Source organism: Halichoerus grypus, chromosome 6 (assembly GCF_964656455.1).
Source record: "Halichoerus grypus chromosome 6, mHalGry1.hap1.1, whole genome shotgun sequence".
NCBI classification, from domain to species: Eukaryota; Metazoa; Chordata; class Mammalia; order Carnivora; family Phocidae; genus Halichoerus; species Halichoerus grypus.
In genome coordinates, this window is record NC_135717.1 from 103,492,765 (window position 1) to 103,509,575 (window position 16,811).

Genomic DNA, 16,811 nt, shown 5'->3' on the forward strand with positions numbered 1-16,811 from the left:
GACTCCCCACTGAGCAGGGAGCCAGATGTGGGGCTCGATCCCAGGACCCTGGGATCATGACCCGAGCCAAAGGCAGACGCTTAACCATCTGAGCCACCCAGGCGCCCCTGTATCATGCTTTTTAAAATGAACTTTTCTGCCTCTTCCTAAATTACCAGACATTAACTTTTTACTTACACTATTATTGTATCGTGCCTCTTAAAGCTGCCTAAATTTTTGCTTCCAGGATTCCCAGAGGGAGCATATTACTTTGGTGGCATATAATAGATCACCAAAACGATTAAAAATGTTGAGGTTCTGCACTGGTTTTTTAGGTTTGTAGCAGCATTTGCTGAGAGAAAACATTTTAGATTTTGCCCTCTTAGGAAATCAAACAGAGGTGGAGGCTTTAGGAAAATTATTTCATGAGCCTCTGTCTTACTTCCTGATTCCTACTATGCTTCTCCTGATGGGAAGGGGAAGTCTAGCCTCTGTATAAATGGGATATTACTATATCTAATTGCCGAACATCTCACTGAATAAAAAATGTTTGCCTCTGAGTAAAGTGATTGTCCTGAGGAAAAATTCTGAACACTGCTTTAATAAAAAGCCAAAGGCACCATATATCTTCCTTCGCTACTACTTTTTTAAAAGGGCGGGGGGGCGGGGGGGGTGGAATATAGTTTCCTAGTATCCTAGCTTCTTCTCTCCTCAGATTTAGCTCCTTCCCCTTCCCTCTCCCTGCTAAGCTGAAAGAAAAAAAAAATTACCTCAGACCATCCTCTATTAAAAGTTTAAAAGATGAGGCGTCTGGGTGATACAGTCAGTTGAGCATCCTACTCCTGGTTTCAACTCAGGTCTTGATCTCAGGGTGGTGAGATCAAGCCTCACATCGGACTCCATGCTGAGTGTGGAGCCTGCTTGAGATTCTCTCTCTCCCTCTCCCTCCTGCTCCTCCCCCCCCCCTCTGTCTCCCTCTCTCTAAAATAAATAAATCTTTAAAAAAAAAAAAAAGTTTAAAAGAGGAGTCTAAAAATATAAATCTTTATTGAAGTGAAATATTCTGAAACACTACAAAAGTACCTAAGGGATGGGGCGCCTGGGTGGCTCAGTCGTTAAGCGTCTGCCTTCTGCTCAGGTCATGATCCCAGTGTCCTGGGATCGAGTCCCGCATCGGGCTCCCTGCTCAGCGGGAGGCCTGCTTCTCCCTCTCCCACTCCCCCTGCTTGTGTTCCTGCTCTCGCTGTCTCTCTCTCTGTCAAATAAATAAATTAAAAAAAAAAAAAAAAAGTACCTAAGGGACATGAAGCCAAGAACAAACCCAACGTGTTGGCTCTCTAGCTTGACACTACCCTCTCGCATGACTAATCTAATAAAAAAGCATGTAACAGAGGTTTGCCTCATTCATCATCAAACACTTTACAGACTGACAACAATTGTTCTTCCTCCACCCAGATCTAAATAATTTATCCAAATCTTTCAAGGATTACATTTTAAATACTTTTATATTTAAAACATTCCATCTCTGTCCTCTTCTAATTATTTTTTAGACTCTCATATTAATATTCTTTATAACTTTCAGATAAGAAAAAGGAAGTTGTTTTTTTTTTTAAGATTTTACTTATTTTTCAACAGAGAGAGAGACAGCAAGAGAGGGAACACAAGCAGGGGGAGTGGGAGAGGGAGAAGCAGGCTTCCCGCTGAGCAGGGAGCCCGATGTGGGACTCGATCCCAGGACCCTGGGATCATGACCTGAGCTGAAGGCAGACGCTTAACGACTGAGCCACCCAGGCGCCCAGAAAAAGGAAGTATTTTAAATGAAGGAAAGTAAGGCACTAAATCTTTGTTAGCTTTCAACTGGGTCAAATTACAAAAAAAACTGTCATCAGTATGATTTCCCAGTAAAAGAGGGACCCTCTTCTTTTCCTTCCCCTTCTCCTATAATCCTAACTTATCAACAGGCAGAACACTACCGACAGATTAGTCAAGTAATCGCAGGCAGTTAATTACTCTGGTTCTCCCTCATCCAGCACTTCAGACACTGGAGTGAAAGGCACAGTCAGTGAATCTCAGCTCTGCCACTAAGATAAATTTGGACAATAAAGTTGATTTCTGTGAGCTTGTTCTGCCACAGGATTTTTCCCCCATAGGATTTTTTTAAAGAAATACATGTGAGAATATATAATAATTTTTAACAATAACTTACACATATTACGCACTTTCCATATATCAGGCAGAAATACAAGGTCCCATATTTATCTTCTGCAACAGAAACTTACCTGAACAAGTGCATAAAAGATTTTCAGAATCTGCTTTTGTAGTAAAACAGAATAATGTGAGGAATCAGGAAGGAGCTGCATGATTTGTTGCTGAATACGAGGCAGAAATATTTGCATTGCTGCTATAAGAGGCTCTCTTTCCTCTGCTTTCTTATATCTACATGAGCAAAGACAAAAAGAGAAAAAAATAATTTCTCCCCCTACAAAAGAACTATAAATAATGAATGAAAAAAAAATTTTTTTAAACTAGATACAGCTAACAAAACAAAAACATTCCAAAAACAGTGGCTTACATTTTCTGTTTGGATTGTCAGAATAAACTTGAAAGAAACTCTGAAAAAGCACATCCCTCTTTTAGGCAGAGAAATCTAAAATCTTTCTAGAAAGGGTTAAATTGATTTCAAAGAATTCTAGACTAGTTTGCAAATTTCCTAAGTGATTTTTTCTACTACTTAAATTAATTTTCATCATACCACAATTCTTCCTATAAAACACAAGTTGATATGCTTGTTTAAATAGACATTCCTGGGCGCCTGGGTGGCTCAGTTGGTTAAACGACAGCCTTCAGCTCAGGTCATGATCCTGGAGTTCCGGGATCGAGTCCCACATCAGGCTCCCTGCTCAGCAGGGAGTCTGCTTCTCCCTCTGACCCTCCTCATGCTCTCTGCCTCTCATTCTCTCTCTCTCAAATAAATAAAATCTTAAAAAAAAAAAATTTTTTTTTAAATTAAAAAAATTAAAAAAAATAAATAGACATTCCTATCATATAACAAATAATGTAGGGAAAAAATTTCTTCCTATAATATGCTAAATTGAAATGTTAAAAATAGTTTGCAAACTTAGGTGCTCTTAGATTACTTCAATTGCTCCAAGTCTCAAATATCTTCTAAAAACTCTACAGAGTCTGAACTAACTAGTTTTTTAAAAGGAAAACTACAAGACTGCATGCATAAGGAGCAACCCTCCTAGAAACCAGAAAGCAATGCTATTAAATGTGGCGCTCACTAGTCTCCTACCTCCCGAGCAACTTTCACGGAAAAGAACGTCACTAGCAAGGAAACTTTAACATTTTCCATCCTGCATCCAAAAAGTTAAATGTTTGGTTTACTTAATAATGTGCTCACTTGAAGAATGTAAATATTAAGGTACCTCTATATGAGTTTCCAAGGAAAGCTGTTAATAAATGGGCCTCTGAAACTGGCAAATAAATTCAAGAAACACTGCATATCTTATCACTGCCTTAGAGATTAGCAATGTACTTTAGCAGATTAAAGGTTCTCTGAATAACTATAGTAAATAAACATGTTTGACGTGCTTAACCCAACATTTCCCAAACTAACCTGATTTTGCAGAACACCCATAGAGCAGACCTCTCTATGCAATTAACACAAGGCTGGTATCTTCAGCCAGTAGAAACCAACTTACTCGTATGTCTTCACCAGCTGATACAGACATAACAAACTGCCAAGCCAGCTTCCACTGCTCTGTGATTGCAAGTAATAGTCTATCTTGTCGACTACTGCTGGCCAGTGACCAGGGAAATCATATTTAATGATGGCACGGAGACACATTGTTAACTGGACTCTGTAAGGTGGGGGGAGAAAAGTCCAAAATCTAAGTGGTTATAAATATCAGATTTCAAACACCTCTAATATTTACACAAAAGCACTCTAGCCTCTATTTACCTGTATTATATAGTTACATATCTCGGGCAGGGGAAAAAAAAGAACAGTCCTATAAAGAAAAACCTCCTCAGTAGCTCCACTTACTGAAAATAAAAAGAATGGGTCATTTCCTATAATGAATGAAAACTTTGAAACGGGATTATCCTAAATACAGCTTTGGAGGGAAAAAAGAATTTAAAAATAAAAATTCATTTAAAATTTTTCCAAAAGAAAAAAGAATGAATACACCACTGCGCTGCAAAATTTCCCACATAGTTACCTTTTGTATTTTAGTTATCATTTCCTAAGGGGGAAACAAAACAAAACAAAGTATTGTGTCATTTCAACTGGAAAAACTTAGCCAAAGAATAGTCAAAGTAGGTAAAACAGAGGCTGATATAACAGTGGGAAGCATCTCTGTGAGCTTGAGCCAACCATTATCAGTAAATAGCCAACACAATATGTTGCTCCTATCAAAGCTTCCTAAGACAGTAATGTTTGTCTTTTAGGATAAGAAACAAGTATTAGCTGGCAATTCTTGAAGAGGAAAGCTAAGTTATTTGTAAAGAAATAAAGAAAAAAAGCAATAAGAAAGACCTAAAACAGAGAGACTTCTCTTTAATAAAACCACAAAGTTAATAAAAGATGTGATCTCATAACATTTATGTCAGTAACCATTTCCTCAATGGGATCCCTACTATAATTGGGATTGGGGAAAAAAAAAAATGAGGAAAAAAATTTCTCTTCCACAAACTATCAATATGTCCTTATATGGTTGTTTGCAAATGGTTAGAAAGTGAACCTGGCTAAATAAGGATTCCATAATGCCAAAAAAAAAAAAAGAAAGAAAAGGTGTGTGTTCAGTTGGCTAATAACTTGCATTCGCTGAAATGAAACACACAAAATAATGCCTTTTCTTTCTGTTACCAAATCCATTTGAAAAATTTCCTTGGCCATACTCTTAAATGAACTTTGAGAATAGTTCTTCAAAAGTGATTACGATTAAGCCTTCAGGACATACAAGAAGCAACTGTCTCATGATAAAGATAAAAGTCTCCTCTTGTACCACCAGCAGTTGTTCCTGAACAATAAATCCATCCTATCTGTGTGCAGTAAAACTGAAACTTCTCATTTTTTTCAAATTTCATCCTCAGGAGACCTCCCAATCCCTTCTTATTCCAAGCAAGCAAAGGGATGGCTATGAGCAGCCATCCTTCCATATGTTACTGTAGGAGCATCACAAGATTCAGAAAGAACTGAAAGTGTAAAGACTTGGACAAGACTTGGACACACGATGGTGTCAGAGGGGAGCCATTGCCAGGCTGGCACGTGGGCACCCACCGAGACCAGCGGGGATTTTCTTTCACCAGTACACGTCCTTTCTCCTCTTAACTAACAAAGGAACTACACGAAGAGGAGTTCAATGTTTGTTCTCCTTCCTCGCTGTTCCCCTCACACTTTCTTCCCTATTCCTATCGCTTATGACATAATGTACATTAGAGACTCAGGGATAAAGTTATATCTCATCTCTTGACGGTAAACAATTTCATTCCCCTACCTCAGTTTCACCTCTTTCCCTCTTCCGTTTTCAACAGAAATCTAATTACTAGCTCACATGGAAAAGAATCTGTGTTTCCTATTTTAAAACTGCAAACTGTTAGGGCTCCTGGGTGGCTCAGCTGTTAAGCATCTGCCTTCAGCTCAGGTCATGGTCCCAGGGTGCTGGGATCAAGCCCCGCATCAGGCTCCTGGCTCAGCGGGAAGGCTGTTTCTCCCTCTCCCACTCCCCCTGCTTGTGTTCCCTCTCTCGCTGTCTCTCTCTCTGTCAAATAACTAAAATCTTTAAAAAATAAAATAAAATAAAAAAATAAAACTGCAAACTGTTTATGACTCTGCAGTTCTGCGGTGCAAGGGGGAAAGCCGCTAGCGTTATGTGCACACTTTAACCAACATTAGATTAAAAATTCGGTTCCTCAGTTTCAGTAGCCACATTCCAGGTACTCAATAGCCATGTATGTCACGTGGCTAAACACTGGACAGGGTGGATGCAGAAAATCTCCATCATCACAGAAAGGTCTATTGGACAGTGCTGCCCTTCAGCATCTAACCTGAATTTTAAAAACCGGAGCCAGTCTTCTAGCTTATCCCTACTCTATCATGTCTTCTCCAAAGAAAAAGATACTCAGTTTATAAAAAAATGAATGAAAAGATAGGTAAAGTATAAAGAAAAGTGGTAGGTTAAAACTGCCAGGAGTCAATTTCCCTGTATTGGGGGGAAAAAAGCAGCTGGTAAAAAGTAAAGAGATCATAACTAAGAACATAGGTTATTTATATAGCAGTGATTTATATAATTTTAGTTAAGTTTGATTTTTGCCTTAAGTCTTTATTGGCAACTTATGGCAACTAAATCTTTTCCAAAATATTCTGAGGCAAAGAATTACAAATGCAAAGAAAATAAGTAAAACAATATTTTTTGAGTGCCCACCTTCATTACTTTACCTCTTCAGCAATACAAACTTGAGGCTGATGATTAAATCCAACCTCTCCCACCCAAACATTTTGTGCTTCCTACTAATCATATATAGTATAATGTACCTCACTAAATCTGGAGACCGAATTATTCCTTCCACAATGTTATCACGTATTTGCTGGCGATCATTTTCATGAATGTTGAATGGAAATACTGCTTCTCCCGGGGGAGGTTCTCGGTCAGGCCAATACTGTGTCACCATGTTCTTCAAGTAAATGGCAGCTAAGGTAGAGAAAAAAAATGCTAGTGTGGCAGTACTGAAAAGATGGCTTTAATTCAGCTTTACAGAGCATGAAAGGCTAAGCCCTTCACTGCTAAACATGATACTCAGCAAAAATGGAAAAATCTTACAATTATAAATAGCCAACTGGGGAAGGGAAAATGTATAAGAATTTAAACTTTCCCTTTAGCTAGTAAAACAAATCTAAGCAGAAAACATTTCATTAAATCAAGCTTCAGAGTTTACAGGACAGAAAAAATGATCCAGGAATCAAGTATATAACCTTAGACTAAATATAAGGTAGTCTAAATGAAACTCAACTAACTGCATTTTGATAGCATAAAGATTATACTGCTTCTAATGCCTAAAGCTGAGTCCACAACAAGTGAAATTCCACCGTTCTTCATGTAATACTGCTTTTCGTGTTTATTTTCTTTCACTGGCCACTATCCTGTACAACATTTGAAATATCGCTAATTTCTGCCTTACCCTTCTGAAATATCTACCCCTTGTAAATATAAGAATAGGGAAAAAGACATCAACCTTTAAATATTTTTGTAAAATCTCAGGAAATTTCTTACCTGTTTATTTCTATCAAAATACATAATAATGTTGTTCCTATTCTGTTTACCCATCTCCAACAGTTAGCCAAAGGGTTCCGAAAGAAAAGCTGACATACTTCAGATAGGGTTTTGATAGGGAAGGTGAAGCTTTCTAACTATCGCAGCTGAACAGTGAATATAAATACTTACTTATAACATCATATGCTTATATATACATGATATGTAAGGATGAAGAGATGTGATCTGCAAAGCATTTTAACTTTCTTCCCTTGAGTTTCTCCTCTCCCTTCTTCCCCCACCTCACCTTCATCCCAATGTTACATAAAACTAAATTGGTTCACAGAAGCATTATGACACAGAGAATAAACCAACATGTTCTACATTGGCTATAATACAACTGAAATGTAATGAAATTATGAACTTGACAAACAGCAACTTTCAGACAGCAAAGATACAGACATGGTAAAATCATGGACTTATTTATAATACAGTCATTAAATACCATTAATTTTACCACTAAAAAATATTTTTATTATTGGGCACCATACAAGATGGCCTACAAAAAAGGCACACTAATTTGTATATGTTAAAATAAATCCTTGGGGCTCCTGGGTGGCTCAGTCGGTTGAGCGTCTGCCTTCGGCTCAGGCCATGGTCTCAGGGTCCTGGGATGGAGCCCCGTGTGGGGCTCCATGTTCAGCAAGGAGCCTGCTTCTCCCTCTCCCTCTGTACACCCCCCACTTGAGCACACTCTTTCTCTCTCTCTCTCTAGTAAATAAATAAATTTTTTCAAAAGTTCTTTAAAAAAAATAAAAATACATCCTCAATTAGAGGCACCTGGGTGGCTCAGTCAGGGTCCTGAGATTGAGCCCCCATTGGGCTCCGCACTGAGGAGTCTGCTTGTCCCGTTCCCTCCCCACTATGCACTCTCACACATGCACTCTCTCCCTCAAATAAATAAAATCTTTTTTAAAAAATAAATAAATCCTCAATTAGTTAAAATAAAATTGAACTTAATATAATAAGTTAATAAGAATATTAATTTCTCTTATGGATAATCATGGATTGCTAAGAATAATGAAGAAAAAGCACCAAAGATAATTCAAACTATCAATAATCTAAAGACCTCCCTTTAATCATTTAATTAAAGTTATCTATCTAACCATTTGCCAGAGCTAACAAAAGACAAATATCATCTTAATCCAGTCATATGGAAATAATTAAACTTTGTTTTTCTGCAAAATCCACCATTCCAAGCATCTTAAGTTTAAAATTAACTTTCTAAAGCATACACACAGTTCTCTCCTTCTCAAGCACAACAAATCATCACTTAAGCCCTATGGATCCAGACTCACAACTACACACGCCAGTTGGTCCCATAACCTCAAAGGGGAAAGGATGCCAGTAGGAACTCAATGAAGCATAATGCTGTGCTTTCTGAGTTGATATTTCATTGTTTTCATTGTAATTTGGTAGTCCCTCCCTCTCTTATTAATCTGTTAAAGGCTAGGAAATCAAATAGTGTATGTAAATTATATCCAAAACAAAATTAAGTAGATTCTGAGTAAGAGCCAAGGAGCTTCCTACATATAAGACACATGAGTTTTAATGAAAGAGTTTCTTGTAATGCTTCTGGACTGATCAGAGGCATCTTTCCAGTTTTTTCTACGTTCTGTATTTTAGAACACTGAGGTTAACCTTAAAGAATAACTTGTGAATAACTTAGCTATAAGCTGAATTTTTATATCCCTCCCTATCCATCTTTTAGAAATATATACAAAAAGTCAGAAGAACAAAAAGCAAGCAACTTACAGAAAAAAGAACCCATGCTATTTTTCAAATGAGGGTCCCCACATCAGTCACCAACAATGACTTCATCAGGTCTAATATAACACCCAACCCTCAACTACCACTTTTATTTATTTACTTTTTAATCTTTTTTTAAAAGATTTTATTTTTAAGTAATCTCCACACCCAACGTGGGGCTCAAACTTATAACCCCGAGATCAAGAGTCACACGCTTTAGTGACTGGGCCAGCCATGTGCCCCTCAACTACCACTTTCAAGTCCAAACTACTTTTCTGCTCATAGCAACTCCAAAATGTACTAAAGAAACTACATTTCTGAAACTAGGTTTATGTATATTAGAGGGTCTCCTCACAGGGAAGGAGTAAAAAACTGGAAACAAAGTTACCTGAGAGATTCTTAATCCTAACTATACTAAATTTAAGATGGGCTCCTTTCTCTGTACATTACATAATAATATTAATAATGCTATTATGCCTCTTAATACCTCAAAAGGAAAATAACAGGACATCCAAATTTATTTTGTTCTGCTTACCAATATCAAAATATTACATTTTTTTCCTATTTCTTCACAGTAAAGTAATAAGGGACATTCACTAACGAGCTTGACTGATGGTAGCAAGAATATTTTAGGATTGCCCACAAGCCAAAAAATCAAGAACTGAATATTCTGCAGAACTATGTCTTTCCACTTAATATTAGCATAATTTTTTACAGTTTTATGCAGGCTGACTTTTTTTTAAAGCAAAAATCACATCATTCTTTTTTAAATGTCATGATAAAATGATAAATTACCTGTCTGCGCGTTACCATAAGGTTCTTGGGGCATCTTTGTATTTTAGTAATAGATTAAATAGGACAGAAAATTTATAAGTTTAGGATAGATATAATGTAGAATTTTATACTGTGTATTTCAGATTCAATAATAAAATGGATGCTCTAAGAGAGAAAACTGTCCTATTAAAAAATTAACCAAGATAAACTCTGTCCTGTGACTAACAGATTTGAAATCTACATAAATTATGAAGAAAAACTACCTATAAATGCTATTTACATTTCATATCAAAACTTAGTTATCTAAGTTATTAAGATGCAAAGTTGTATAGAGGATATGAGGAACCCAGCATTACTGCAGTTATGATACAAAAAGTAAGTAAAAGCAACTTGGTGAGAAGATTCAAAATTCAAAATTTAAATATCATTAACATCCTACAAGTATCCAGAGAAAAATGTCCAAGGATTCTGATTTTTTTTTTTTAAAGATTTTATTTATTCATTTGACAGAGAGAAACACAGCAATAGAGGGAACACAAGCAGGGGGAGTGGGAGAGGGAGAAGCAGGCTTCCCGCTGAGCAGGGAGCCGGATGCGGGGCTCGATCCCAGGATGCTGGGATCATGACCTGAGCCAAAGGCAGACACTCAACGACTGAGCCACCCAGGCGCCCCTCCAAGAATTCTGATTAAAGCTCAGCCTCTATCAACAACAACAACAAAAAGGAACAATAAAGGAAATATCCATCAATATCAAATTGTTTAAATAAACTAAAGTAGTTCTGTACAAAGAAATAATGAACAATTGTTATAAAGAATAAAGTACATGTATATGCATATACACTGATATGGAACAACCCCCCCAAGGGTATATGGTGAAATGGGGAAACAAAAGTTATAAAACACCATGTGGAGTAAAAACAGATTTGTTACATTTTTTCCTATTTTTTAATATATATATATATATATTTTTTTTTTTTTATTATGTTATGCTAGTCACCATACAGTACATCACTAGTTTTTGATGTAGTGTTCCATGATTCATTGTTTGCATATAACAACCAGTGCTCCATGCAGTACGTGTCTTCCTTAATACCCATCACCGGGCTAACCCTTACCCCCAGCCCCCTCCGCTCTAAAACCCTCAGTTTGTTTCTTGGAGTCCATAGTCTCTCATGGTTCGTCTCCCCCTCCTATTTCCCCCCCTTCATTTTCCCTTCCTTCCCCTAATGTCCTCCATGCTATTCCTTATGTTCCACAAATAAGTGAAACCATATGATAATTGACTTTCTCTGCTTGACTTATTTCACTAAGCATAATCTCCTCCAGTCCCATCCATGTTGATGCAAAAGTTGGGTATTCATCCTTTCTGATGGCTCAGTAATATTCCATTGTATATATGGACCACATCTTCTTTACATTTTAAAACCATCATATCTATGGGAAAAAAAGGAACTGGAGAACCTTGCACCAAAGTTGATAGCAGCTATCTTTGAGGGTGTAATTAAGGGCAATCCAATGAGTGTTTATAATGTTCATATGTCGTGTAAAGAAGACATATTAAATCAATAAACTGCTTTAAAAATACTTAAAAATACATAAAAATATTTTAAAATACTGTTTCTCCAAAGCTTCACAGGACCTCCACGATGGCCCTATAAACACTTAGATTATTAAAATAGCTTCCGTGGGGCACCTGGGTGGCATTGATCGGTCGTTAAGCATCTGCCTTCTGCTCAGGTCATGGTCCCAGGGTCCTGGGATCGAGCACCGCATCGGGCTCCCTGCTCCACTTGAAGCCTGTTCTCCCTCTCCCACTCCCCCTGCTTGTGTTCCCTCTCTCCCTGTGTTTCTGTCAAAAAAAATAAAATCTTAAATAAATAAATATAAATAAAATAGTTCCATTTAGCAAAGTGTGATTTCAGAACAGCCCTATTTCATAAAACAAAGATTAAACAACTGAGAGTTACGGTTTCAAAAAACAAGAAGTCTTATAAACCTTATTAAAATAACAAATAATTGCAACATGTAGGTTTTTCCATAAGTTTTTCTTAATAACAAAGGGAATCATACATATTGCTACAAGTATTTTCCCAAAGCTAATGATTCCTTACCTTTTTTTTTATGTTCAAAGAAAATTAAATACTTTTATCAACATGTAGAGTATAATCCTATCTGTATAAAATTGTTGATCTATCCTTCTACCTGAACCTGCAAAGACTAATGTTCGCCGAATGTTAAGGATGGCCATTTCTGAGCAATGAATATTGGGTAAATTTTTTTACTTTCATCTTTGTATTTTTCTGTATTGCCCAAATTATTTATAATGAATATAAATCAAGTGACCTAATAAAAAAAATTTTTTTAAATACCTACTTTTTAAATTAGCATTTGTCATTTTACTCCGTTTATCTTGAAATTACTATCTTTTCAGACTCATGACACTCCAAGACTTTCTCCATTTTTTACCTTCTGGGCTCTAATGACCAGCTCATTAAAAAGGCAAAAAGAGGAAGGCACAAAATCCTGAAACTATAAGGTTCCACAGACTTGAAAGTAAGTCTCATGTTTAAAATAAAAGTCCTGTTCCCCAAACATGTGTTTAGGAACATCTGTGCACATATTACCTCCATGATCTGACTTATGAATGGAGCTCAAATCCACATGCATAAATTCACGGTCTTCATCTATGGACACAAAGGGTGGGCCACCAGGAATCATAAAGAACTAGGGAAATTAAGCCATTGAAATTGTGAAAGCTAAGGGGGGAAATGGCAAAGTTACAGAGGCAAGGAATCGGTAGGTGAAAAGGAGAGAAGGAGAGGAAAAGCTAGGGAAGATATAAGAGCTCAGTATCTACCTCTAAATTTCCAGGGAAAAAGACAGTGAGTTTTTAAGCCATTAGCAATACTTTATGTGTGCTTCCTATTTTTTAAAGAAATCACAGAAATAAATAATTTTACAAAGCATGAAAAACCTACTCACCTGCCTGGCGTACTGGGAATTCCACATGGTCAGACACTATAATCCGAAGTAAACTGGGGGCAAAATTGATAATCTTGTAGGACTGAAATTACAAAGAAGTATTTATAAAATAGGCCAATATAAATGAATAACTGTTAGCACTGTTACTGAATACATTACTATCCAAATAAAAGGAAAATTTTTAAAGTGAGAGAAATTCTCCAAGGCAAAAATAAGATTATTGAAATACTTCAAATCAAAACTGGAATAAATTGATGAATAAAGGGGTATGAATATTTTTGTTTTTTAACTTATATTGTCAAAATGCTCTCCAGAAAGTGTGTAGCAATTTACACTCCCAAAAGTAATATATACCCATTTATCCAATACAAGGTTTAGCATTATCATTCCTTCAAAATTGACTCATATTTTAAATTACATTTCTGCTAAGTTAAAATTTATCCTTCCTGTTGGCTGTTTGTTTTCTTCTACAAATTTCTTATTTCCTTTATCCTTTTTGGAACAGAATATTTGTTTCATTCTTAATAAATCCTAAGAGCTATTTATGAATTTGAAATCTTAACCTTTTTTTTTTTTTTTAAAGATTTTATTTATTTATTTGAGAGAGAGAGAGAATGAGAGAGAGCACATGAGAGGGGGGAGGGTCAGAGGGAGAAGCAGACTCCCCGCTGAGCAGGGAGCCTGACGCGGGACTCGATCCAGGGACTCCAGGATCATGACCTGAGCCGAAGGCAGTCGCTTAACCAACTGAGCCACCCAGGCGCCCCAGAAATCTTAACCTTTTATTGGACCTATACATTGCAAGTGTTTCTTCCCAGCTTATTGTACTTTAATTTTGCTTATGGTATTTTTGACAAACAGAAACATGGAAAACATGGGCCACAGAAAACAGCAGATCCAACGTAGGAAAACAGACAAGATAATGTGAATTATCTGTGCATGAGCTATGGAGAAGAACCAGTCCAGGTTGGAACAATGTGCCTCACAAGACAGTGTTGAGAGTTGTCATCACCAGCTGCCCTCTGTTGGTGGAGCACCCTTTATTTTATTTTATTATATTTTTAAGATTTTATTTATTTATTCATCAGAGAGAGAGGACAAGCAGGGGGAGCGGCAGGTAGAGGGAGAAGCAGGCTCCCCGCTGAGCAAGGAGCCCGACTCAGGGCTGGATGCTGGGACCCTGGGATCATGACCTGAGCCGAAGGCAGACGCTTAACCAACTGAGTCAGCCAGGCGCCCAGTGGAGCATCTTTTAAACCTGACACCCAAATGAGCCTGTGCAGACGTGCCTGCTGCCTGGGTCGCTCCCCCCCGCCCCCCACTCAGGTTCTACTTTGACCTACTCCTGAGTTTGGACATGCTGACTTTAGAAGTAAAAAAAAAAAAAGAAAAAATACAGAGCAGCCGGTTCCTTCTGATAATACTCCCTCTAAATGTCTAGTACCTGGACCAGGTTACCGTTCTGCCACATTCCCAGAGCTTATACTTGGCCTTGCCTGCTGACATTCCCAGAAAAGACTCATAAATTCTCAGTAAGGCTAAAGCCGACAGTGATAAAGAAAATCTGTTCAGCTTCCCTTCTCCCAGAAGCCTGGACCTACAGTGGCATCCTTTTCAACATACCACTAGGTTTATGCATACCACTCAACTTTTTAATTTATCACCTTTCCTACTCATTTATTCATAATAGCATTAATAAGAAAAATGTGTGACTAAAAAATCTGGAGAAAATTGGTATCTTAAAATGTCGGTCTTTTCCATCCAAGAACATTTTGCTTTCCAAATCTTCCTATAAAATTTTGAATTATTGGGGTGCCTGGGTGGCTCAGTCGTTGAGCGTCTGCCTTTGGCTCAGGTCATGGTCCCAGAGTCCTGGGATCGAGCCCGGGATCGGGCTCCCTGCTCAGCAGGAACCCTGCTTCTCCCTCTCCCACTCCCCCTACTTGTGTTCCCTCTCTCACTGTCTCTCCCTCTGTCAAATAAATAAAATCTTAAAAAATTTTTTTGAATTATCTTATAATTGTTCTTCTTTTCATCCTGTATAAAGCTCAGAATCTTAAATCTGTTGTATATAAAGTAAATTCTCTTTTATTTAAAACTGAAACCACCATTTTAAAGTAATGTTTAAGAAAACAGATTTCTTTTAACAGTAGTTTACAGGAGTCAAAATTAATACAGATTTAGCCCGATCTTCTAACCTTCTATGTGTAATTATAAAATAACTCATGTTTGTAACATTTGAGATACAGAAAGATCCTGTAGTGAATCACAGACTAAAGGATCTATAGCTTAGTTCTAATCTCTATAGTTTAGATACTTATTGCACATAAGGACAAAATAACCTGTACACTTAGATTAATCGTACCTATTTTAAAGCAGTTATTGTGGAGACTGCTTTCATTTCAACACTGTTGCCTTTGTACACATTTTGGAACTCCTCTTTTTGCAACTGCCTGCCATTTCAATGACCTTGTGCAACTTTTTGTCTTCTCCTTTCAGCCTTGATTCAAACTATGTTAATTTGGCCAGCTAAAACATCCAGGAGTAAATTCAGATAAAGTCTCATACTACTTTCCTCACAAGTATTTATTCCAATTTTTTTCCATCTTGGGGTTCAAGTTTCTAAGAAAAAAAAAAGACATTTCTCGATATTTACTTTCTATCTGTAAAGTTTTCTGAAAATAAAGTTTACTTAGCATAATTCTGCATTCAACAAGAACTCATTTTAAAGCAAAGACCTGCTGTCTCCCATTCTCTGCCTCACTGCTCCCACTACATTACCTTCTCTAGTGCTCCAACATGCCAAACTGAAGGCCTTTATTGGACTTGCTCTTCCCTCTGTTTCTCTCCCAGTTCTTCACCTGGTTCACTCTTTCACAACATCTAGGTCTCTGCTCAATGTCATTCTTCAGAGAATGACCACCCCATTCATACACTCCAACGCTGTCTCTCCGGGACTTTACTATCTATTGCACTTATGACCTGATATTATTTACTCGTCTCTATTCCCCACTAGAATGCAAGCTCTGTGAAAGCAGAGTCTTGGATTAGTGTCTGCATTAGAACTCAATAAATATGTTATTCGTATAAGCAAACTTGCTTAAAGGGCAATAAAAATGATATAAACAGATGCATGGAAAAGCAGAGATTCCAAAGCTCAGCAATGAAAGTAATTATTTTTATTTCCCTATTGAGGCCATGTGGAGAATGCTTTATTAAAAGAAGATACCTTTGTGGATGAGTTACTGGAGCAAGATAGCTACCCATTCCTACTTCCCTTTGCAGCTGCTAAAGGGACTGCTGGGCCTAGAGACAAGGAGGAATGCGCACAGGATGCATTCTTAATATCCTGAGATAAGGGCGCCTGGGTGGCTCAGTTGGTTAAGCGACTGCCTTGGGCTCAGGTCATGATCCTGGAGTCCCTGGATCGAGTCCCGCATCAGGCTCCCTGCTCGGCGGGGAGTCTGCTTCTCCTTCTGACCCTCCCCCCTCTCATGTGCTTTCTCTCTCATTCTCTCTCTCTCAAATAAAGAAATAAAATCTTTAAAAAAAAAAATATCCTGAGATAAAACTGAAAATGCATTCTCTGGGGACCACTGGGTGCCTCAGTTGGTTAAGCATCCAACTCTTGGTTTCGGCCCAGCTTGTGATCTCAGGGTCATGAGATCAAGCCCCGTGTCGGGCTCCAGGCTCAGTGCAGTCTGCTCAAGTTTCTCTCTCTCTCCCTTTGCCCCTCCCCGTGCTCACAAGCTCTCTCTCTCTCTCAAATAAATAAATCTTTTTTAAAAAAGAAAAAGAAAAAATGAAAATGCATTTTCCCATAGAAACAATATCACACACAGCAATCAAGGAACCAGTCACTGGTAACAGCTAGAGAAAAATACAGCTCCAAACAAGAATTTATCCTTCAGAACAGAGGCTGTTATGTTTTGAAACTGCCTACTCTTCTACAAGGCAATTGGTAAATCATCAGTACACTGCAGAAGCTGCCCCCTATTCCTACACAGAGCATA

General features: G+C 37.6%; 1 protein-coding gene across 3 annotated transcripts in view; it reads right to left on the reverse strand.

Moving 5' to 3' along the window:
* The window catches only part of IPO8 (importin 8), a 64,956-nt gene that overhangs the window by 45,806 nt on the left and 2,339 nt on the right, over positions 1 to 16,811 (reverse strand). For 2 of the 3 annotated variants that reach the window (XM_036115218.2, XM_078075836.1), the window contains exons 2-5: positions 12,799 to 12,880; positions 6,518 to 6,674; positions 3,684 to 3,842; positions 2,259 to 2,415 (exon numbers count right to left, since the gene is read on the reverse strand). In XM_036115218.2, the coding sequence (XP_035971111.1) occupies positions 2,259 to 2,415; positions 3,684 to 3,842; positions 6,518 to 6,674; positions 12,799 to 12,880 (555 nt within the window). Of the gene's footprint in view, positions 1 to 2,258; positions 2,416 to 3,683; positions 3,843 to 6,517; positions 6,675 to 12,798; positions 12,881 to 15,163; positions 15,421 to 16,811 lie in introns of all 3 variants that reach the window. The other variant, XM_078075837.1, reaches the window with a different exon arrangement.